The sequence below is a fragment of the Macaca thibetana genome, chromosome 11 (assembly GCF_024542745.1).
Source record: "Macaca thibetana thibetana isolate TM-01 chromosome 11, ASM2454274v1, whole genome shotgun sequence".
Classification (NCBI taxonomy): Eukaryota; Metazoa; Chordata; class Mammalia; order Primates; family Cercopithecidae; genus Macaca; species Macaca thibetana.
In genome coordinates, this window is record NC_065588.1 from 41,220,844 (window position 1) to 41,246,222 (window position 25,379).

The 25,379-nt window shown below is 38.2% G+C and overlaps 1 protein-coding gene across 1 annotated transcript in view; it reads right to left on the reverse strand.

The window, feature by feature from the left end:
- The window catches only part of DBX2 (developing brain homeobox 2), a 39,554-nt gene extending 22,082 nt beyond the window's left edge, over positions 1-17,472 (reverse strand). Inside the window, exon 1 of the mRNA XM_050749430.1 lies at positions 16,932-17,472. Coding sequence (XP_050605387.1) covers positions 16,932-17,334 — 403 coding nt within the window. The 5' untranslated portion in view covers positions 17,335-17,472. The remainder of the gene's footprint in view (positions 1-16,931) is intronic.
- Between the last annotated feature and the right edge of the window lie 7,907 nt (positions 17,473-25,379).

Consider the following 25,379-nt stretch of genomic DNA (forward strand, 5'->3'; position numbering starts at 1 on the left):
GTTTCTAGTATAGTGAGTTGCCGTGTAATTCTGCTCTGCATAGTTTTATTAAAATAATCTATTCATAAAATTTTCAGGAGAGACGCATGAACTATTTATGATTACTCCTGTGCAAAAGTATGAAAAAGAGACCCATTTTGGTGACTAAAAACTTCTATAAAATTTTAAAATAAAATTTTTTGAAGTCTCATTAGTATAAGTTGTTCTATTATTTTAACTATAAAACCATCATAGAAATGATGAATCATCCTCTTTGAATTTAACATTTTAAGCTAAACTCTGTTCCTCAGTAGATGACAACAGTTATAAAGGATAAAACATGAATAATAACTCTCCATTACTGAGCACTTACTGTATGCCATGCTTTGGTTATGTGCCTTAGACACACCATGTCCCTTCATAGAATGTGTTTAATACAATATAACTGTAGGTGGAGATTGCCTAAAGTGGGCACTTGCCCATACCATGACACACTCTGAACAGAGTGCCTAGCACATTCTAAATAGTCAAAACTTTTTTAGTAATTGAGCAAATGGTCTTCCAAACTAACAAACAGAAAACTTCCCTGGTCTTAGGGAAAGAATGAGGGTCAAGAATTAATCCTTCCCCTGCTTCCTGACCCATCCTAAAACATGGCATCTTTCATAACTGATGACCTTGAAATCTAAAACATGACTTGAAAATAAATATTTTTATGATTCTCCTTTCATATTCAAGTGACAAATTCTTTCCTTTTCTTAATCACATTCAGTGAATATTGTTTCCATATGACTACATACCTTTTTGAAGAACACAGTAATTTCAGACTTGTATTTTAACGAACTGATGAGTTATGTTCATGTTTATTTTCACAATTTCTGTGAAGGATGTATCAAAATAAGTATAGTTCCCAATAAGAATTATTATAGTATTTCAGGGTCCTGGGTGCTTTAAAATTGCAGATTAATCATAAATGCAGTTTTCTTCCTAGCACACAATGGGAAGTTGTTAACATTAATGCTTTTAGGTTTTTTAAATACTTGGGCTTTTAAAGAATCAAGTGTTTGTTTTAATGATCAATTAAATCAAGTGTTTGTTTCAAATGATCAATTAAATTCTTAGTGATAAATGTGGTTTACAGATGTCTGATCTTAATGCTGAATTAACCAGCAAAACCATTTTAATTGAATAGTCTATATCGCTCTACATTACCCTATCTTAATATATAAAAGCTGTAATCAAAATGACAGTATCAAAATCTGTAATTGCAAAAAAATTAATCATAATCTACAGTAACAATTCTAGTTTTGACTAAAGAACTGGACTTCTTCACATTTTGTGACATGACCAGGCTTGAAATTCTATTGTGTACAATTTTTCACCATTTTAAATCATCTTTTTGACACACATATTTACACATGAGTTTAAGTCAATTCCTGATTGCTATACACAAATACATCTTGTTTAAGCTGGTTTATGTGAAAATCACTGTAAAATTCCAATTAAGTGGTTTTTTATTTTAATGTGTTCCTATTTTGACCTAAGTCAAATGCTAATCCAGTGAGCATGTGATTGCAGGAGCACTGAATGGTCTTAAGAAATCACCATTTAAAACAATGCACTGCATTGAAGGTATACATATATACATACCATATATATATATATATATATATATATATATATATATATTATATATGTAGCACTTTTAACTTTAGTGAACCATATACATTTTTTAAGTAATGACCAAAACAGGAAACTCAGTTTTGAAGAAAACAAAGTGACAAATTGATAGACGTGCCATAAACCCTCAAGAACTACTTGGAAGGTGCTCTGAAAAAGGTAGAAAAGGTAATTTGATCCTATATAAAATGCATTTCAAACCTGATCCGTGCCATCTAGATGCAGTTGCTTAATCATTTATCATGTTAGAAATGATTAACTGTAGGCTCACTGAACAATATTTATAATGATAATATTTAAGGAGTGCTTACTATATATCAGGCACTGGACTAGCTACAAATTTAACACATGCTATCTCATTGATTCATTAACATTCAACACATCTGAAATGTGATTATGACCGCTCACAGCAAATTAAAAGAAAAAAGGATGAGAAAAACAATAAAGATTTAATATAATAATTAATTACTAGCCATGAGGGAGAGAGATTTCATGCACCATGACTCTGCCAGTTATTCAATAAGAGCTTGACCCTGGATAACTGACACATCTCCCAAGATTTCCATGAGAAAGAAAAAAAATGGCCTTTCCTCTGGAAAAAAAATATAAACAGGTCAGGTTCTACAGCATGACGTCAGTTTATATTAATACAACATCTTGAGACACTCCAAATTTCATATCCTACTGTGATGGCTAATACTGAGTGTCAACTTGATTAGATTGAAGGATGCAAAGTATTGATGCTGCGTGTGTCTGCGAGGGTGTTGCAAGGGAGATTAACATTTGAGTTAGTGGGCTGGGAAAGGCTGGGTGGGCACCATCTAATCAGCTACCAGCACAGCTAGAATATAAAGCAGGCAGAAAAAAGTGAAAAGACTAGACTGGCCTAGCCTACCAGCCTACATCTTTCTCCCATGCTTCCTTCCCTCAAACGCTGGACTCCAAGTTCTTCAGTTATGGGACTCAAACTGACTCTCCTTGCTCCTCAGCTTGCATACGTCCTATTGTGGGACCTTGTGATCTTGTGTTAATACTTAATAAACTCCCCTTTACATATATGCCTACATATCCTATGAGTTCTGTTCCTCTAGGGAACCCTGACTGATACACCTACCAATCAAGCTTTCAATTTCTGTGTGAAACTGTTATGAGTGACAAACAAAATGACTTAAAATCTTTGGAACTAAACTGGGGCCTGTCTGAATCCAAATGACTAAAATTATGTATTCAGAGAAAACTTCATGAACTTTCCGTATGACTTATTTGAAGATATAGATTCAAGATACTTTTTATTTTGCATGTTTATTTAAGATGGGAACTTCTAGCCAACCTAATGGTGAACTGGACTGATTTTTTTAACTTAGCTGACTAGATGGTTCTGTGATACAAGTATCCCATAGCCAAGCAAGGTTACAAGTTTAGCTACTGAGAAATTATTCTGTTTTCTAGAAAACAATAATTTTTTAAATTGTTTTTTGTTCTTTTCATTCTCCTTTAGTAAAGCAGAAGAACATCAGGAATCTAAATGGTGTGAAACCACATTCTTATTGGCAATACAAACTATGGTACTAACTGACTTGAACTGTTTTTGGAAGGAAGAATACTAAAGACCACTAATAAAACTTTCAAATAAATTTCAGGAGCCCACTGCATTTAAGAAGGATGAGGAGAAATAACAGAAAGTTCCAAAGTATCTTACTAAGGCAACCACTGGGGGAAAAAACCCTCTAGGAAAGAATGACAGGGAAGTAAATAATTAAGAATATTATTATAATAAATAATATTTATAGTTAATTAATTAAATTAATTAAAGGGATCAATTCAACAGGAAGAGCTAACTATCCTAAATATATATGCACCCAATACAGGAGCACCCAGATTCATAAAGCAAGTCCTTAGAGACTTACAAAGAGACTTAGACTCCCATACAATAATAATGAGAGACTTCAACTCCCCACTGTCAACATTAGACAGATCAACGAGACAGAAAGTTAACAAGGATATCCAGGAATTGAACTCATCTCTGCAGCAAGCAGACCTAATAGACATCTACAGAACTCTCACCCCAAATCAACAGAATATACATTCTTCTCAGCACCACATCGCACTTATTCCAAAATTGACCACATAATTGGAAGTAAAGCACTCCTCAGCAAATGTACAAGAACAGAAATTATAACAAACTGTCTCTCAGACCACAGTGCAATCAAACTAGAACTCAGGACTAAGAAACTCAATCAAAACCGCTCAACTACATGGAAACTGAATAACCTGCTCCTGAATGACTACTGGTACACAACGAAATGAAGGCAGAAATAAAGATGTTCTTTGAAACCAATGAGAACAAAGATACAACATACCAGAATCTCTGGGACACATTTAAAGCAGTGTGTAGAGGGAAATTTATAGCACTAAATGCCCACAAGAGAAACCTGGAAAGATCTAAAATTGACACTCTAACATCACAATTAAAAGAACTAGAGAAGCAAGAGCAAACACATTCGAAAGCTAGCAGAAGTCAAGAAATAACTAAGATCAGAGCAGAACTGAAGGAGATAGAGACACAAAAAACCCTCCAAAAAATCAATGAATCCAGGAGTTGGTTTTTTGAAAAGATCAACAAAATTGATAGACCGCTAGCAAGACTAATAAAGAAGAAAAGAGAGAAGAATCAAATAGACGCAATAAAAAATGATAAAGGGGATATCACCACCGACCCCACAGAAATACAAACTACCATCAGAGAATACTATAAACACCTCTACGCAAATAAACTGGAAAATCTAGAAGAAATGGATAATTTCCTGGACACTTACACTCTCCCAAGACTAAACCAGGAAGAAGCTGAATCCCTGAATAGACCAATAGCAGGCTCTGAAATTGAGGCAATAATTAATAGCCTACCAACCCAAAAAAGTCCAGGACCAGATGGATTCACAGCTGAATTCTACCAGAGGTACAAGGAGGAGTTGGTACCATTCCTTCTGAAACTATTCCAATCAATAGAAAAAGAGGGAATCCTCCCTAACTCATTTTATGAGGCCAACATCATCCTGATACCAAAGCCTGGCAGAGACACAACAAAAAAAGAGAATTTTAGACCAATATCCCTGATGAACATCGATGCAAAAATCCTCAATAAAATACTGGCAAACCTGATCCAGCAGCACATCAAAAAGCTTATCCACCATGATCAAGTGGGCTTCATCCCCGGGATGCAAGCCTGGTTCAACGTATGCAAATCAATAAACGTAATCCAGCATATAAACAGAACCAAAGACAAAAAACCATATGATTATCTCAATAGATGCAGAAAAGGCCTTTGACAAAATTCAACAGCCCTTCATGCTAAAAACTCTCAATAAATTTGGTATTGATGGAACATATCTCAAAATAATAAGAGCTATTTATGACAAACCCACAGCCTATATCATACTGAATGGGCAAAAACTGGAAAAATTCCCTTTGAAAACTGGCACAAGACAGGGATGCCCTCTCTCACCACTCCTATTTAACACAGTGTTGGAAGTTCTGGCTAGGGCAATCAGGCAAGAGAAAGAAATCAAGGGTATTCAGTTAGGAAAAGAAGAAGTCAAATTGTCCCTGTTTGCAGATGACATGATTGTATATTTAGCAAACCCCATTGTCTCAGCCCAAAATCTCCTAAGCTGATAAGAAACTTCAGCAAAGTCTCAGGATACAAAATTAATGTGTAAAAATCACAAGCATTCTTATACACCAGTAACAGACAGAGAGCCAAATCATGAATGAACTTCCATTCACCATTGCTTCAAAGAGAATAAAATACCTAGGAATCCAACTTACAAGGGATGTAAAGGACCTCTTCAAGGAGAACTACAAACCACTGCTCAGTGAAATAAAAGAGGACACAAACAAATGGAAGAACATACCATGCTCATGGATAGGAAGAATCAAGATCATGAAAATGGCCATACTGCCCAAGGTAATTTATAGATTCAATGCCATCCCCATCAAGCTACCAATGAGTTTCTTCACAGAATTGGAAAAAACTGCTTTAAAGTTCATATGGAACCAAAAAAGAGCCCGCATTGCCAAGACAATCCTAAGTCAAAAGAACAAAGCTGGAGGCATCACACTACCTGACTTCAAACTATACTACAAGGCTTAGTAACCAAAACAGCATGGTACTGGTACCAAAACAGAGATATAGACCAATGGAACAGAACACAGTCCTCAGAAATAATACCACACATCTACAGCCATCTGATCTTTGATAAACCTGAGAAAAACAAGAAATGGGGAAAGGATTCCCTATTTAATAAATGGTGCTGGGATAATTGGCTAGCCATAAGTAGAAAGCTGAAACTGGATCCTTTCCTTACTCCTTATACGAAAATTAATTCAAGATGGATTAGAGACTTAAATGTTAGACCTAATGCCATAAAAACCCTGGAAGAAAACCTAGGTAATACCATTCAGGACATAGGCATGGGCAAAGACTTCATGTCTAAAACACCAAAAGCAATGGCAACAAAAGCCAAAATTAACAAATGGGATCTAATTAAACTAAAGAGCTTTTGCACAGCAAAAGAAACTACCATCAGAGTGAACAGGCAACCTACAGAATGGGAGAAAATTTTTGCAATCTACTCATCAGACAAAGGGCTAATATCCAGAACCTGCAAAGAACTCAAACAAATTTACAAGAAAAAAACAAACAACCCCATCAAAAAGTGGGCAAAGGATATGAATAGACATTTCTCAAAAGAGGACATTCATACAGCCAACAGACACATGAAAAAATGCTCATCATCACTGGCCATCAGAGAAATGCAAATCAAAACCACAGTGAGATACCATCTCACACCAGTTAGAATGGCAATCATTAAAAAGTCAGGAAACAACAGGTGCTGGAGAGGATGTGGAGAAATAGGAACACTTTTACACTGTTGGTGGGATTGTAAACTAGTTCAACCATTATGGAAAACAGTATGGCGATTCCTCAAGGATCTAGAACTAGAAGTACCATATGACCCAGCCATCCCATTACTGGGTATATACCCAAAGGATTATAAATCATGCTGCTATAAAGACACATGCACACGTATGTTTATTGCGGCACTATTTACAATAGCAAAGACTTGGAATCAACCCAAATGTCCATCAGTGACAGACTGGATTAAGAAAATGTGGCACATATACACCATGGAATACTATGCAGCCATCAAAAAGGATGAGTTTGTGTCCTTTGTAGGGACATGGATGCAGCTGGAAACCATCATTCTCAGCAAACTATAGCAAGAACAGAAAACCAAACACCGCATGTTCTCACTCATAGGTGGGAACTGAACAATGAGATCACTTGGACTCGGGAAGGGGAACATCACACACCGGGGCCTATCATGGGGAGGGGGTAGGGGGGAGGGGGGAGGGAGGGATTGCATCGGGAGTTATACCTGATGTAAATGACGAGTTGATGGGTGCTGACGAGTTGATGGGTGCAGCACACCAACATGGCACAAGTATACATATGTAACAAACCTGCACGTTATCCACATGTACCGTAGAACTTAAAGTATAATAAAAAAATAATATTAATAGTTAATTATTTAAAATTAATAATTAAAATAAATAATTTAATAATAAATAATAAATAGATTACAAATAATAATAATGACAGAGAAGTAAATAATTCCAAAAGGATGGTTTTAATGACCTCCTTCACATGCCAGGTACATGGCCATTGAGAAGTTAAAAATCTAAACTTCCGACTTGCAAGTAATACACAATTGAACAGACAGTCTATGGTGGGATAGACCCAAAACAAGACTCCAAAGAACAGCAAACATCTGTCTTGAGTAGTTGGAACAAAGAAATATATCAATTAGCTAATGAGGTTTGATTTATTTTAATACTTAGTACATCTGAAAGTAATTCATTCATGTGATCTAATTGCAAACCTTGCCTTCAATCACCAGGCATAACAAGTTAGGTAAATTCATCCTTTACCTTTCTGTTTATCAGAAAACAAGAGAAGCCTGCATTTTTTGCCTCAAAGGTGTTTTAAAGACAGAGAAACAAAAGGTCTTAATGTTTCGGTACAGCTCATGAGAAGATAAATCGAATGAAGTGTCTACTTGTTTGCTTCTGTCCTTTCAACTTAGGGCAAATAATATGTATTGCCTATCCGTCAACTGCTGAGCACTGCACTGTGTGCCGGGACTACAAAGATTGAAAAAGGAGTTTTCCTTGCTGGAATAATTTATATTTTTTAATATTCTTTAACTTACAGATTTGAGTCTGCTGGTTAATGAAATGAAATGTAAATTTCTCAGTTACTCCAAATTCAATTTTGTTCAGTGAAACCTGACACACTCCCCAAGGAAATGCAATCTAACAAAATTCATACTGTGCACATCCATAGCCAGTGGTTCTCAACCCTGAATACACATTAGAATTGTCTGGGCTGCTTCTCAAAGATACAGATGCCTAGCCCTTACACCAATTGTTTTAAATCAGGCTGGCTAGGATTGGACACCCGCACAGCATTTTTTCACTTTGTGGGTAATTATAAAATAGAGCAAGGATGAGACCATGAAAAGAACATAAAACAACACCTGACACATCGTAGACAATCAATAAATGTTAGCCTCTCCTCTTGCCATTACTATATAATCTGAGATCAAGACTAAAACAGCATATAAAAAAGCAGTATTGTCCAGACTTCTACTGAAATACAGAATAAAAAGAAAAGGATATTTTAAGAAAGGCTTGTTCAAAGAAGGCTTTAAGCAGGAGAAACATCTTAATCAGGGTCTTGATTTGGAAAGTACTTGGAAGGGCAAAAGAAGAGAATGAAACCATTCCAAAAAGAAAAGGTTGCAGGGACAAAGGAAAAGAGGCAAAGATGGTGTTAACACATGGGGCAGGTGAAGGAGACCAGCCTGGCTACTGGGACAAGGTTCAAGGGGTGAACATTAAGCAATGTGGCTAGAAGAGTTAAATGCAGTTGATGGAATTAAGGTCTTAAAGGCCAAACTAGGTAATTTCATTTAATCTGTAGTCAAATTGGATAATTTGGATTCTCCTGAGTAGCTTGGTGACATGATGAAAACTACATTTGAGAAAAGTTCACCTGGCAGTGGTGGATGGGATGCAGTGGAATAAAGAAGGGCCAGGCTGGGCGCGGTGGCTCAAGCCTGTAATCCCAGCACTTTGGGAGGCCGAGATGGGTGGATCACGAGGTCAGGAGATCGAGACCAGCCTGGCTAACACGGTGAAACCCTGTCTCTACTAAAAAAATACAAAAAACTAGCGGGGCGAGGTGGCGGGTGCCTGTAGTCCCAGCTACTCGGGAGGCTGAGGCAGGAGAATGGCATAAACCCGGGAGGCGGAGCTTGCAGTGAGCTGAGATCCGGCCACTGCACTCCAGCCTGGGCGACAGAGTGAGACTCCGTCTCAAAAAAAAAAAAAAAAAAAAAAAAAAGAAGGGCCAAAGGGAAAGCTGCTATGCAGTAACAACGTGCTGTAGCAACAGGTGATGACAAGCATTTGTGTGAACACTTCCAGCAACATCTTATCTATCCTCACAACACCAACAAGTTGACAGGGTCTGGCTTCCCTCCAGCTATGGGACGCTAGTTCACTGTGATCATCACAGGTGCCCAGGGTCATCACCTCTGCTGCCTTACCCTCAGGGAGTCTCAATTAGACCACTCTGAAAAAAATGATCTAAACTTGAGGAGATTCCTTGCTCTTTGTATTATAAAGTCTATGTCACAAAAGAGAATACTACAAGCCTTTGTGAAGGCTCCCTGAGCTCCCGGCTATAGTACTCTGTGTGATTAATTCCTGCACTGGTCTACTCCAGCAGAAGATAGACCTACCAGGAAATGCATCTGATATTGGTTATCTTGATTTCATCCTGGGACAGATTTTAAATGATCACAAATTATTTGGTACTCCTCCCACTGACAGTGGGGTCTATTTCTTCTTCTCTTGAATTCGGAATGGCCTCGGTGACTTGCTTAACCAAGAGATATGGCAGATAACATTCTGAAACTTCTACAACTAAGTCTTATGAAGTTCCAGAATGTCACTTCCAAGACTAAGTCATAAGAAACTGCAAGACTTCATATGACCTAGTGTTGGAAGTACCAGAATGTCCAAAGTTCCAAAGCCACATGGGTTTTTGGAATGTGTGCTCTTGGTGTTCTCCCTTTCAGAACCCAGCCACTCTGCTATAAAAAGGCCAAGAAACTTGGAGAGCCCAAGTATGAATGCTGCAATAAACAGATCCAGTTGAGCACCCAGTAAACAGATGGTATCAGCGCCAGCCATGTGAGTAGCCATCTTGGACATCCAGCCCAGTCAAATCTTCCCATGACTTTAGTCCCAGTTGACATCTAACATTACTCAAGATTCTAAGTGTGAACCACCCAGCTGAGCCCAGTCAACCCACAAAACTGTAAGAGAAAATAACAAATTGTTCTTTAAGCCACTGAGTTTTGGGATGGCTTCTTATACAACAATATCCCTTTTACCAATATTTTGCTTATGGTGAAATGGTGGGAAGGAGTCCTGCGCATCTTTTCCTGTATCTTACCAGTGGGTTTTTGAGGTATGTGCTTTAAAGTCAAATACTGAGTCTACCACTGTTCACATTTTGAAATGAAGAAAGAGAGGCTCTGTGAGGTTATATGAATTCCTTATGGTTACAGAATCAGTAATCTGAAGACCTTGAATCTAGACTTAAATACAGGAATGTTCAGAGAGCTATAGGTAGTTTTAAATTTAACCAATTTGCCATTTACATGTCGCAACAAGCACTGGCGTACTTGTATTATAAAAAGCAAGATAGTAAATACTTTACGGTTTGTGAGCTACACAGTCTCCATTATGACTATTCAATAGAGAAGCAGCTATACGAAATATGTAAACAAATAGGTGTTATTCTGTTCTAGCTTTAAACAATCAGATGGTCTTTTTTGTTTCAGACCCGATATAACCACAAAACTTGTTCAATACACCTAAACTCAATCCAGCCCTAGGTTATCTATTAAAAACTTGCCAGAAGTCACAGTTTTTATTTCTTTTTTAATGTACATAAATTTTCTCGAAGAATGACTTATTAACTCCTTCCCATATTTTAATTTTAAAAGTAATAGAGACAAAGTTTTAAAGAACAAGAAATTTTGAGTCTTTTCAAGAGGCCTTGTGGAAATCTATATATTGTATATTCTATTTCTGATGGTGCTTAGAGTTAACAAAAAATTAAGGTTGTTATGGCATGGTCCCTGAACATGTGAAAGAAAAGTGAAAAACCTGGTTCATCTGGGGAGTATTTATAAACAAGAAGGCATTAAAATAGTCAGCAATTTTTACAAAAAGACCCAAGTTTTTTTCTGTTTTCCTTTCCTTTTCCTGAATGCTTCAGTTCTAAAAGTCTAAAAACTCCTATAGGCTTTTTGATCTTTGACTTCAGAGAGAATTTTAGTACCTTAAGTTGACTGTTCACATACCTCACAAAACTGTGCCCCTGAAATATTCTCAACTAATAGCTGGTTGACAAAATGAATAATGCTATTAAAAATGAAATCAGCTATGGTAACTTTATATAGAGTGATGAATCACTCAGCATTGCCAAGTTAAGTATTGACTGGAGGCTAAAAAGAATGAAAGAGAGAGATTTCATTAAAAGTGGAAACACTACTGAAAGTAAAATAAAATATTTTGGAATAAAATACAAGGGCCTGGTAAGTATGTTATATGTTAAGGCAAAAATCCAATTTCTTACTAAGAGAGTATAAAATAGAAACATGATCTAATGAAGTCTAAAATGAGGATTCTAACAAGCATTCCTAGATAAAAATCATAGTTTCATTTTACAACTTGCCTTTTTATTCCTGACAGACTCCAGGTGTATTTGAATGAAAACTTAGGTTACTTAAACTGACTTAAAAGTTGTGTCCTTTCATTGTACATATAAAGAAAAACTACTGTAATTAAGAAAAACTTTACTTAGAGCTTCTTCTAACCGAAAATTAAATAGACAAACACTGTATTAAGGGTTGCAAAGCAAGATCCTCAAAAGATCTTCGCATTTAACGCCCATCTTAATATAAGCACACATTTCTTTAAATAGTTTAAATAACAATTTCATTTCTGTATAAACTTTCATAGCAAAGAATCTCAAAGGATGTTATGAACACAACGATTAAACAGAAATTATGCATGGATGTTAGGTCCTTCACTTTTAAGTTGCTACCGTTTCACTGTTCAGCAGCAAATCTAACCATAAAATATCTTCTTACAGCAAAAAGATACCTACTGGTCAACAAGAACAGGAATGAGGTAGCACACCCAAAGAGGACTATCATGGAGTCTAAGCACAGCTTAGATTCCAATATAAACCTTGGAAACACATCCATGGCAAACAAATATAAATAAAATCACCCTTGGCAATCCCCCCCCACTTTTTTTTTTTTTTTTTTTTTTTTTTGAGACAGAGTCTCGCTCTGTCACCCAGGCTGGAGTGCAGTGGTGCGATCTCGGCAATCCCTTTAAATTGCCCAAAACATACGGCATCCTTTTGACTTCATGTAGCATAACCCTGAACACTCTAAATTCTACGTTTAATTCTACGTAAGTCCATACGTAGATTTACGGGCATTCAAACCATCGTATCTCTTAAAATAACCCTCAAATCCCTAAAGGAAGGGAGCTAAGTGGAAAGTTCTAAAACATTCTTATTTGCCTGCTCCATGTACTCCTGTTTTACTATTAAACTTCAAGAGTTTCAGTACATATTACCAGATTGAAATTTGCTTGTTGTTACAGCAAAGAAGAGAAGAGAAGCATGTGTTGGGGCAGAAGAGAGGTAGAGATATTGGTTTTAATAGTCTCTTTTATTTCATCCACTGCAAGAACTTCTCCTTGAACCTGAAGGTGTTTATTAACTTAGGGACCATAGAGTTGATTACTCACAAACTAGGTAAAAGTTATTAATATGTTAATTTTAAATAAAAAGGTATGTTGAGCAGATTACAGAAAAATATACAGACATAGAAAGAATATGGTTCTGGAATTCTCAAAAAATTCCACCAAAGGATGACTGGAGTGATGGCCTCAGCAAAGAACCACTAGCATGGGTCCCATCACTATCCCATTCGGAATCCCCTTTTGTCATCCTGGTTCTGAATCAGCATCAACACTCAAAATTCTATGATTTTAATTTGTCAAAACGAATCTAAATCATAGTGTCAACAACAGAAAGCTCAAACTCAGGCTTAAAAAATAAGGTCACAAAGTCTTTACTTAGACTGGAATCCCCACCTTGAGCACAAATCCCTTTTCTCCCTCCCCTAGGTGCCTAAAATGTAAGAGAGGCCATTTTATTTCACACTTTCAGTGTATCTCAGTGGAGGAAAAAACTACCATTTGCAGCACCAGACACAAGTGTGAATAGTTTCAGACAGTCAACAATCAGTGAGTAAACAGTACCTGGGATTGGGAGACAAACAAGAAAACCAGAGTGCACATTAAGTATTGATGGTCAGAAAAAATCCTAACCGGATGCCAGAAAAAAAAAGTACTAATGCTCTTTTATTTCTTTACTACACAGAATGACTTACTTGGCAAAACTACTTTTTGCAGTTCAACTCACCTATCCAGAATGAACATTTGCTTTCCAGTCCTTTCATACGCAGCACAAGAATAGATTTAATAAACAATAAAGGAAATTATATTCAGGAAATTATTTTTATGTCAAACATTTTCTAAAATGCTTAAAATAACAAATGTTATTAATAAGCAAGACTATTTGTTCCACTTATTTTGAAGAGAACTGATGGCATAACCACCAATTGGAAAACTGATGTCATTCTGTAGCCAGGAGAATTTAAATCTTTCGGCATTTTACATTTTCAGGCCCTCTTTTATATACAAAGACATGAATATTTTTATCAGGCATAATATTTTCCAAATATTGTCACAAATAATGGCATCGGCAAACTTCTGAGGAAGGATGTCTGATAATCAGAGTTTACTCCAAAAACCTCTTGGTTTCCACTAATAAACTATAATACATTTATGACATTTTTTCTTTTTTCAGATATAAGCCCTGCAGGAGAACCTATTTACTATCCAATATTGCCCTAAATGTGCCCCTCCCTAGCTCTGAGTCCTTTGATTTTTAAAGTTTTAAAACTATTCTATATAAACAACTTGACAACATATAGCTATGGAGTGTGGCTTTTCTTGCTGTAAATACTCAACCTTAACAACTTTCAGGGATGAAGCACTGACAACTCTACTTTCGCCCATGAGCTGTAAATTTGTGTTACCGTGTTTAACTGTCACCACCTTTCAAATATATTTCATAACAAGAGGAAAGGGAAAGCTAATTTCTTCCATTATGGGCAGAGGTACAAAATCACAATTTGATTTATTATTGTGATACTATGTAATTGGTGATCCAATTGGCCCTCATTATTTTCTTCTAGTCAATGAAAGACTAACCTAAGGTAGGAGTCTGAAGATTTGGAGTAATTTTTTTCTCTTTCACAAGTTCATAGATGATTAAAGTGATACTTTGGACAAAAACAAAATGAGCAAATGAAATAATCATTAAGAAAAACAACTGGAATCCCCATAGCCATCTCATTAGCTTATTAGGAGGATTAAGGGAGCTGTTTTGAAAATGGCTGCTAACCTATAAAGCGGTACAGAACATGGAATGTAAGCTCTACAAGGGCCCAGTCAGTCAGCTGTTTTGTTAACTGATTATGCCAATGGCCTAGAACAGAGCCTGATACATGGGAGACACTCAGTAAGCATGTGCTGAATGAATGAAATATATGGTATATTTAAAGTAGGTAACAAAAATAACGAAAAATAATGAAACAAAAATGCATACAGAAGCAGAAATCCCGCAGTTAAATGGTGGTATATTTCACCAATGAACTTAGAAATAACTCTGGGGCTTTCTTATTCAAATTTAGATGTAGTGCACTGAACAAATTAAGGCTGGGAAAAAAGCGGGCAGTCAACATGCAGAAATTACTAAAATCAGATTTTGTGGTCCACTCCCAAGTTAACGTCTAAAGGATCAGAACTGGTTGTTCGACAACATTTCAGAAAAATATAGTATTATCTTCCCGAAAACTCCAACTCTTAGGCTCTCCCCCAGAACACCAAATCACTATTTCATCCTCACCTAATTTCCACCTGATAGGAAAAAAAAAATTGTTGGCACTCCATTATAATTTCATAATTGTACACTCCATAAAATAATTCCCACATTTGGTAAGGCAAGAATCTGTAATTTAAATAAAACCGGGGCAATGTTCAGAAAACTACATTCTTTATCCAATTATCAAAATATATCAATATAAATTCTGGTTTTAAGCAGCATATTTGTGGGGTCAAATTCATGAGATTTTAGTTTTCTTCTTTAGATGTTTTTCTAGTTTCAGAACCTAATGTTTTCTTTACAAGAATAATTTTTTAAAAAACAAAGGTTGTTTGTTCAAATGAAAATCTAGAACATCATCTCTTCAATGAGTATTGAATAAAATATTTGGAAAAACACATGCTTAAACTGTATTAGAATACTTCAAAAGGGAATAAAAATTCTTACAACCCTCGTAATTATTCCAAAAACAATGTTTGCAATTGGACACTTTAATACGTGTACAAGAATGAATATGTTCTTGAAAATAAAAAATGTAGTTATGAAAACTTTTAACCTTTAGTTGCAATATTTTGAAATAAATAAATAGATATGGGAAATTACTTTCGAGGGTTATTGAAATAACTGCACTTGACTTGCATTTATTTTATTTAAATGTAATCTGTAAAATCTGCAAAGGTTAAAATTAAATACCTTTTCATGGCTGAGACAATTATGATTAGAAACAGCGTAGGAATCCTTGAAAGATAACTTCTATCAATACAAACAAGCCACCAAAAGTTATGCAAATCAACAAATTTTCTGGAAAATGTTATTTTTATGAAATATAATTTATTAACTCTTGTCCAAGTGAACCTGCTTTATGCCTAATTTTTCTAATACTTCAAAAAGAACAGAGAGGCCCAAATTTCCATAAACTTTGCCTTAACTGTTTGTTCCTCTTTCAGGGTGCAAAAAAGGCTCCCTAGCATTTAGGTTTTACACTAAGTGAATGAGACCGGTGTTCATATAGTTACATTTGTTCCATTCTGTTAGTAACCATTTCAAACTGAAAGACTAGGACAGGTTCTAAACATGTTAAATTCTATAAAGCCATTAGCAATAAATTTGATCCGGCAGTTTGCTGGGACAATGGAAACTGCTGAAAAAGCGTCTATTAGTCATTCTGGACAAACCCATCGGGATTAAAAGAATGAGTTAAGATCGTTTAAGGACGCAGCCAAAAAAAAAAAAAAAAAAAAAAAATCCAATTGGATCTCAGTTTCCGAGTCTCTAAGAGGCTTTTTCCCTTTTATCACTGACAATTTCAGGGAGCCCCACATAAGCTTTAGCTAATATTTGACTAAATTGTCAGCATCCTTCTTCCCAGTCCCACTAGTTAGGTTTAATACGGTGATTAAAATAAACCCAAACTGCCCTTCTTTCGGTAAATTCTTATTTATCGGTGAACTTCCTATTCCAGTTGCCAATTCAGCTGTTTTTCAGCTCAGCACGAAGAAAGAGCCGGCCTTCATTTCTTTGCTCCTAACGTGATCCAAAATTTAAGAGTGGAGAAAGCCAGAACTTTGTGCAACTCTCCTTCCAAAGATCGTTGCGCGCGTTCCTGATCTATCCCGACAATCCTAACAGTTTGAGTGGCAAAATCTCCCCTAGTTGGGCCGCGCGAAGCTCTCCTTGTCAGTAACTTTTCTGAGAGCTGGTGTCGTGCGGCCCGGGGCACAAGAGCGGGCGGGTTAGAAACGTTGAACTTGGTGAAACCCCTTGAGACTGATCCAGGCAGGCCGAAGAACCTTCAGAGTTTCCCAGTTAAGGCCAAAAACTTAAGGAGCCCTACCACCTGTTGAAAGAAGGGAACAGCAAGGAAGCTGGTGGAATGGAATGGGTGGGATGAGGCAAAAAAGAATCACAGAAAGTGGTGCGCCTCCGCCTGGGCCCCCGACTCCCAAAGTGGCATCTCCACTAAAGCTTGAAATGCTCCAGGAAGGTCCCAAACCAGCGCTCCCCGGGCACAGTGCGCAGCGCCGGCGCTGCCAGATACCGTGACCGCCCGGCCTGGGGACACGGTCGCGGCTGGGGAGGGAGGGGAGAGCTGGCTCACCTGGCGCTGAAGGCTGGAAGGTACAGTCTCGGTCCCCCGGAGCCCGGCCCGGCAGCCTGGCACTGTCCATAGAGGGACTGAGCACTTGAAAAGCCCACCGCGTACCGTAGGGCGCCCCGGCGGGGCTAACTTGTTCGGCTGCGGCGCACAGCTTTAGGGGAACCGGGCTGGCGGGCAGGGGCCGGAGTTGCGCGCCCGCGGTGGCCAAGGCGGTCGCCTGGCCGTGCGGCGCGGGCGGCTGCAGCCCGGGCGTCGGGGCACCCCCGACCCGCAGCAAGTTCTCGATCAGGAAACTCTTGCCCAGGTTGCCAAAGCCGGGCGCAGCAGGGAGGTTGAGGAACGCGGAGGAAGCCACCACGTCCCAGTACGCACCGGCGTGGGCTGCCACCGCTCTGGGGAGCATAGTGCGGCGCCGGCTGGCCTGCTGCGCGCCCGCCGCACCGCACAAGGAGCCGCAGCTTCTCGTCGCCGCCTGCCGCAGGGCTGGAGCGCGCCGAGCCGGGCGGGGAGAAGAGGCCGCCCGGGACGGCGGCGGGCTTGGAACGATATTATTTATTTGCGTTGGGCGTTTTTTTAAGGGATGGGAGGAGTGAGTGTGGGAGGGGGAAGCTGTGAATTTCTCTGGCCGACGGCTTAGGCTCTGGGAGCGTCGGGGGGAGTCTTTCCCCCTCTCTATGCAGATCTGGACGGTTTTTTCTGGTTTGTGTTTTTTCTGAAAGGACTGAAGGTGTGTCCAGCCCATCCATTCATGTCACCAGTCCTACAAAGTGACAGACGCGGCCAACAATAAGGGCAGTGCTGTGGCAAGGGGAGGGGACTCGTAGTGGGAGGAGGTGGGCATGGAAGCGACGTGAATCGGGCGCGCTCACCTCCTCCCCGCGGCCGTGCAGAGCCTTGGCACTCTCGCTGGAGCCCGCGCAATCCCCCAGGCGCGGGGTCAGGTGGACGCCGGCGTGGAGCGCCCAGAGGGCGGGGTGGGGTGGGGGGAACGCCCTGTCGTCTGGGGCGCCTCCCCGTACTACCTGTTGGGCGAACCCTGGCATTCCAGTGTTGGTTGTCACTTCAGCAACTGATGGGTTTCCGGGGGAAGTAAACGGAGTCGCTAGTGGCTGGAAGGGCTGTTGTCAGGGTCAGTGGAAGGATATCACCGAGACTGTTGTAGCTGTGCCGCCGTTGAAAAGTTACTTCTCAAAGAGTGGGTTGTTTGCATATTAAATGAGGCCCTTATGTTGTAAGGGGGAAGGAGATGTGTTTTTCTCAGAGATCTTTTAAGAAATTTCTGTTTCCAGTGACTCATTTCCGGTCACCTTTTAATAAGATTTGTTTTAAGGGTTGTGGGGAGAGGTGCCTACAGCTTCTTCACTCCAGAAGAGAGGAGCTAATACTTGTTGATCTAGAGAAGGAGCTCGAAGTCGGGGTTGGTTAAATGCCAAATGACAGATGGTTGTGTCCAAAACCTAGAGGGAAAAAACCACCACCAGGTCCTCCTAGACATTGGGAGTTGGGTACGTCTCTGCAGGGAGACGGGGATGAAAACACTGCGTTACTTAGGATTACAGCTGCTCTTTTTTTTTAACTCTGAAAATTTAAGTATTTTAAAATGTATTAACAGTTTGCTAAGTGGGAACTGGACAGATGAAAAGCATGGCTGGGTGGGTGGGGATGTGTGTGTGTGTGTGTGTGTGTGTGTGTAATTAAAGCTTGCTTTTTAACCACAAGACAACTTTGGGAAGGCTGCTCTTTTAGGAAACTCTGTGTAACAGTGGAGTGTTAAAATTGTGAACTCTCTGCCAATTAACACTTACCATTGCTACTCTCCTGTCCAAATTTAGATGAATTTATTTAGAGTGAGATTTTTTAAGGATGTCTGTGAAGTTTGGAGTCACATTATATTTTTCCTCTTTATCCTAAGAATAATTTGGTCTGTGGCCTCAATTTAGTCAAAATCTGGCCAGAGTTGCCAGGCTAGTGAGATAAATATTCTTCATAAGTTCACCTTATGGTGAATTTAAATGCCCAGCTTCATCAAAGATGAGCATAGGTAACTAAATTAATAAAGTTTGGATTTTTTTCCTAAGAGGGTGGACAATTTTATGACCTGCTACTAAATGGGAGGAAAGTTATTTGGAAGACTGATGTATACTGCCAATGTTCGTTCACTTGTTGATTTAGTCAGCAGACCTTTACTGAGCATTTCATATTTATTGAACACTTGTGGTGGTCTTGGGAATACATAGAAGAAAGATCTGGTCCTTGCCTCGTGGGAATTCACAGCCTACTGCGGGAAGAAAAACAAGTAACATCTGAGGAAGGGCTTCTAATTTGAAAGGAAAAATGTGAGAGAAAACTTTCTAAAGACAGCCTGTATTGTCATTCAGTTTGAAGAATTTTTTAATTTCCATCTTGATTTCATTTTTGACCCAATCATCATTCAGGAGCAGGTTATTTAATTTCCATGTATTTGCATTGTTTTGAAGATTCCCTTTGGAGTTGATTTTCAGTTTTATTCCACTGTGGTCTGAGAGAGTGCTGGATATAATTTCAATTTTCTTAAATTTATTGAAGCTATCTTGGAGAAAGTTCTGTGCACTGATAAATAGAATGTATATTCTGCAGCTGTTGGATAGAATGTTCTGTAAATATCTGTTAAGTCCATTTGTTCCAGGATATAGTTTAAATCCATTGTTTCTTTGCTGACTTTCTGTCTTGATGACCTGTCCAGTGCTGTCAGTGGAATATGAAGCCCCCCCCCCCACTACTATTGTGTTGCTATCTATCTCATTTCTTAGGTGTATTAGTAATTGTTTTACAAAATTAGGAGCTCCAGTGTTAGGTGTCTATCAAAACCTCTGGGATACAACAAAGGCGTGCTAAGAGGAAAGTTCATAGCCCTAAACACCTACATCAGAAAGTATGAGAGAGCACAAACAGACAATCTAAGGTCGCACCTCAAGGAACTAGAGAAAAAAGAACAAACAAAACCCAAACCCAGCAGAAGAAAGGAAATAACCAAGATCATAGCAAAACTAAATGAAATTAAAACAAACAAAATACAAAAGATGAATGAAATAAAAAGCTGGTTCTTTGGAAAGATAAATAAAATTGATAGACTATTAGCAAGATTAACCAAGAAAAGAAGAGAGAAAATCCAAACAGCTCAATTAGAAATGTAATGGAAGATATTACAACTGACACTGCAGAAATGCAAAAGATCATTCAAGGCTACTATGAACATCCTTATGCACACAAACTAGAAAACCTAGAGGAGATGGATAAATTCCTGGAAAGATACAACCCTCCTAGTATAAATCAGGAAGAATTAGATATCCTAAACAGACCAATAATAAGCAGTGAGATTAAAATGGCAATTTAAAATTTACTGACAAAAACAGTCCAGAACCAGACGGATTCACAGCAGAATTTGACCAGACATCCAAAGAATTGGTACCAATCCTGTTGACACTATTCCACAAGATAGAGAAAGAGGGAATCTGCCCTAAATCATTCTGTGAAGCCAGGATTACCCTAATACCAAAACCATGGAAGGACATAACCAAAAAAGAAAACTACAGACCAATATCTCTGATTAACATAAATGCAAAAATCCTTAACAAAATGCTATCTAACCAAATCCAACAAGATAGCAAAAAAAAAAAAAAAAAAAAAAAAAAAATCCACCATGATCAAGTGGGTTTCATACCAGGGATGCAGGAATGGCTTAACATATGCAAGTCAGTAAATGTGATACACCACATAAACAGAATTAAAAGCAAAAATTGCATGATCACCTTGGTAGACACAGAAAAAGCATTCAAAAACATCCAACATTCCTTTATGATTAAAATTCTCAGCAAAATCGGCATACAGGGAACATACCTCAACGTAACAAAAGCCATCCATCTCTGACAAACCCACAGCCAACATAATACTGAATGGGGAAAAGTTGAAAGCATTCCTTCTGAGAACTGGAACAACTTAAGGATGCCCATTCTCCCCATTTCCCTTCAACGTAGTACTGGGAGTCCTAGCCAGAGCAATCAGACAACAGAAATAAATAAATGGCATCCAACTCAGCAAAGAGGAAGTCAACCTGTCGCTGTGTGCTGATGATATGATTGTTTCCCTAAAAATCCCTAAAGACTCCTCCAGAAAGCGCTCAGAACTGATAATAAAAAAAAATTCAGCAAAGATTCCAGATACAAAATTAATATACACAAATCAGTAGCTCTTCTATACATCAACAGCGACCAAGCTGAGAATCAAATCAAGAATTCAACCCCTTCTACAATAGCTGCAAAAAAATAAAATAAAATACTTAGGAATGTATCTAACCAGTGAGGTGAAAGACCTCTACAAGGAAAAGTACAAAACGCTGCTGGAAAAAAATCATAGACAACACAAATAAATGGAAACACATCTCATGCTCATGGATGGGTAGAATCAATATTGTGAAAATGATTATACTGCCAAAAGCAATCTACAAATTCAATACAATTCCCACCAAAATACCACCATCATTCTTCACAAAATTGGAAAAAACAATCCTAAAATTCATATGGAACTAAAAAAGAGCCCACATAGCCAAAGCAAGACTACGCAAAATGAACAAATCTGGAGGCATCACATTACCTGACTTCGAACTCTATAAGGCCACAGTCACCAAAACAGCATGGTACTGGTATAAAAATAGGCACGTAGACCAATGGAACAGAATAGAGAACCCAAATACTTACAGCCAACTGATCTTTGACAAAGCAAACAAAAACATAAAGTGGGGATAGGACACCCTATTCAACAAATGGTGCTGAGATAATTGGCTAGCCACATGTAGGAGAATGAAACTCAATTCTCATCTCTCACCTTATATAAAAATCACCTCAAGATTGATCAAGGACTTAAATCTAAAACCTGAAACTATAAAAATTCTAAAAGATAACATTGGAAAACCCTTCGAGACATTGCCTTAGGCAAGGATTTTATGACTAAGAAGCCAAAAGCAAATGCACCAAAAACAAAGATAAATAGCTGGGACTTAATTAAACTAAAGAGCTTTTGCACAGCGAAGGCACAGTCAGCAGAGTAAACAGACAATCCACAGAGTGGGAGAAAAATCTTCACAAACTACATCTGACAAAGGTCTAATATCCAGAATATACAATGAGCTCAAACAAATTAGCAAGAAAAAAAAATCTCATCAAAAAGTGGGCTAATGACATAAATAGAAAATTCTCAAAAGAAGATATACAAATGGCCAACAAACATATCAAAAAGTGTACAACATCACTAATGATCAGGGAAATGCAAATCAAAACCACGATGTGATCCCACCTTACTCCTGCAAAAACGGCCATAATCGAAAAATAAAAAATAAAAATAATAGATGTTGGCACAGATGTGGTGAACAGAGAACACTTCTACACTGCTAGTGGGAATGTAAACTAGTACAGCCACTATGGAAAACAGTGTGGACATTCCTTACAGAACTAAAAGTAGAACTACCATTTGATCCAGCAGTCTCACTACTGGGTATCTACCCAGAGGAAAACCAGTCATTATACGAACATTCATGTTCATAGCAGCACAATTTGCAATTGCAAAAATGTGGAACCAACCTAAATACCTATCAATCAATGAGTGGATAAAGAAACTGTGTGTTTTATATATATATATATATATATATACACACACACACACACATTCCATATATATTCCATCATATATTCCATCATATATATATGATAGTATTCCATCATATATATATATGATGGAATACTACTCAGCCATAAAAAGGAGTGAATGAATGACATTTGCAGTGACCTGGATGAGATTGGAGACTATTCTAAGTGAAGTAACTCAGGAATGGAAAACCAAACATTGTATGTTCTCACTCATATATGGAAGCTAAGTTATGAGGATGCAAAGGCATACAAATGACACAATGGACTTTGGGGACTCAGGGGAAAGTCTTGAGTGGGGAGTGAGGGATAAAAGACTACAAATTGGGTGCCATGTATACTGTTCGGGTGATGGGTGCACCAAACTCTCACAAATCACCACTAAAGAACTTATGTAACCAAACACCACCTGTTACCCAATAACCTATGGAAACTAAAAAAAAAAAAAACCCAGAAATAAAGGCAGTCTCACTGAACTGAGTTTGCTTCTTGTTGTTGTTGTTGTTCAGTTTTTTTTTTTTTTTTAAAGACAGAATCTGACTTTGTCACCCAGGCTGGAGTGCAGACACAATTCTCGAACTCCTGGAACTCCTGGCCTCGGTCAAGTAATCCTCCCACCTGGGTCTCCCCAAGTGCTCGGATTACAGGCATGAGCTGCTGCGCTGGGCCCTGAAGTGAATAGTAAAGGTGAATAGCGGTTGGTGATAGGATGTGAAGTGGTAAAATTTGAGATTGAGCAGGGAAAAGAGTGATTACATGCTTATTGTCATCACTATATAATAGTGACCATGCAGCCAGGCACAGTACAGGCATACCTCAGAGATATTGTGAATTCAGTTCTAGACCACCACCATAAAGTGAATATCAAAAAAAACCAAGTCACACAATTTTTTTTGTTTTCCAGAGCATATAAAAGTTATGTTTACACTCTATTAAGTGTGCAATATCATTATGTCTTTTAAAAAGTACGTACCTTAATTTAAAAATACTTTATTGCTAAAAAGTGCTAATATTCCTTTGATCCTTTAGCGAGTTATAATCTTTGTGCTGGTAGAAGGTCTTGCATCGATGTTGATGGTTGCTGACTGACCAGGGTGGCTAAGGATTGAGGTAGCTGTGGCAATTTCTTAACATAAGACAACAATGAAATTTGCCACACCAATGGACTCTTTCTTTCAGGAAAGATTTGTTTGTACCATGAAATGCTGGTTGATACCATAGCATTTTACCCATTGTAGAACTTATTTCAAAATTGGAGTCAATCCTTTTAAACCTTGCCACTACTTTACCAAATGAGTTTATGCAGTGTTCTAAATCCTTTGTGGCCATTTCAAAAATGTTCACAGTATCTTCACCAAGAGTAGGTTCCATCTCAAGAACCCAGTTTGCATATCACAGAGAAGCAACTCCCCATCTGTTCAAGTTTGAGCATGAGATTGGGGCAATTCAGTCATGTCTTCGGGTTCCATTTATAAATTCTAGTTCTCTTGCTACTTGTAGCACATTTGCAGTTACTTCCTCCACTAATGTGTTGAACCCCTCAAAGTAATGCATGAAGGCTGGAATTAACTTCTGCTGAACTCCTGTTAATGTTCTTTTGACCTCTTCCCGTGAATCATGAATGTTCTTAATGGAATCTAGAATGGTGAATCCTTTCCAGCATGTTTCAATTTACTTTTCCCTGATCCATCAGAGAAATCACCTTTATGGCAGCTATAGCCTTACAAATTTTTTTTAAAGAATAAGACTTAAAAGTTGAAATGACTCCTTGATCCATGGGCTGCAGAAGGGATATTGTGTTAGCAGCATGGAAACAACATTAATCTCCTTGTATAGCTCCATGAGAGCTCTTCGATGACGAGATGCATTGTCAATGAGCAATAATATTTTGAAAGAAATCTGAAAGGCCCTAGGATTTTCTTTTTTTTTTTTTAAACTTTCTTTTTATTTATTTATTTATTTTTGTAAATTTATTTATTATTATTATACTTTAAGTTGTAGGGTACATGTGCATAACGTGCAGGTTTGTTACATATGTATACTTGTGCCATGTTGGTGTGCTGCACCCATCAACTCGTCATTTACATCAGCTATAACTCCCGATGCAATCCCCCTCCCCCCTCCCCCCTCCCCATGATAGGCCCCAGTGTGTGATGTTCCCCTTCCTGAGTCCAAGTGATCTCATTGTTCAGTTCCCACCTATGAGTGAGAACATGTGGTGTTTGGTTTTCTGTTCTTGTGATAGTTTGCTAAGAATGATGGTTTCCAGCTGCATCCATGTCCCTACAAAGGACACAAACTCATCCTTTTTTATGGCTGCATAGTATTCCATGGTGTATATGTGCCACATTTTCTTAATCAAGTCTGTCACTGACGGACATTTAGGTTGATTCCAAGTCTTTGCTATTGTAAATAGTGCTGCAATAAACATACGTGTGCATGTGTCTTTATAGCAGCATAATTTATAATCCTTTGGGTATATACCCAGTAATGGATGGCTGGGTCATATGGTACATCTAGTTCTAGATCCTTGAGGAATCGCCATACTGTTTTCCATAATGGTTGAACTAGTTTACAATCCCACCAACAGTGTAAAAGTGTTCCTATTTCTCCACATCCTCTCCAGCACCTGTTGTTTCCTGACTTTTTAATGATTGCCATTCTAACTGGTGTGAGATGGTATCTCATCGTGGTTTTGATTTGCATTTCTCTGATGGCCAGTGATGATGAGCATTTTTTCATGTGTCTGTTGGCTGTATGAATGTCTTCCTTT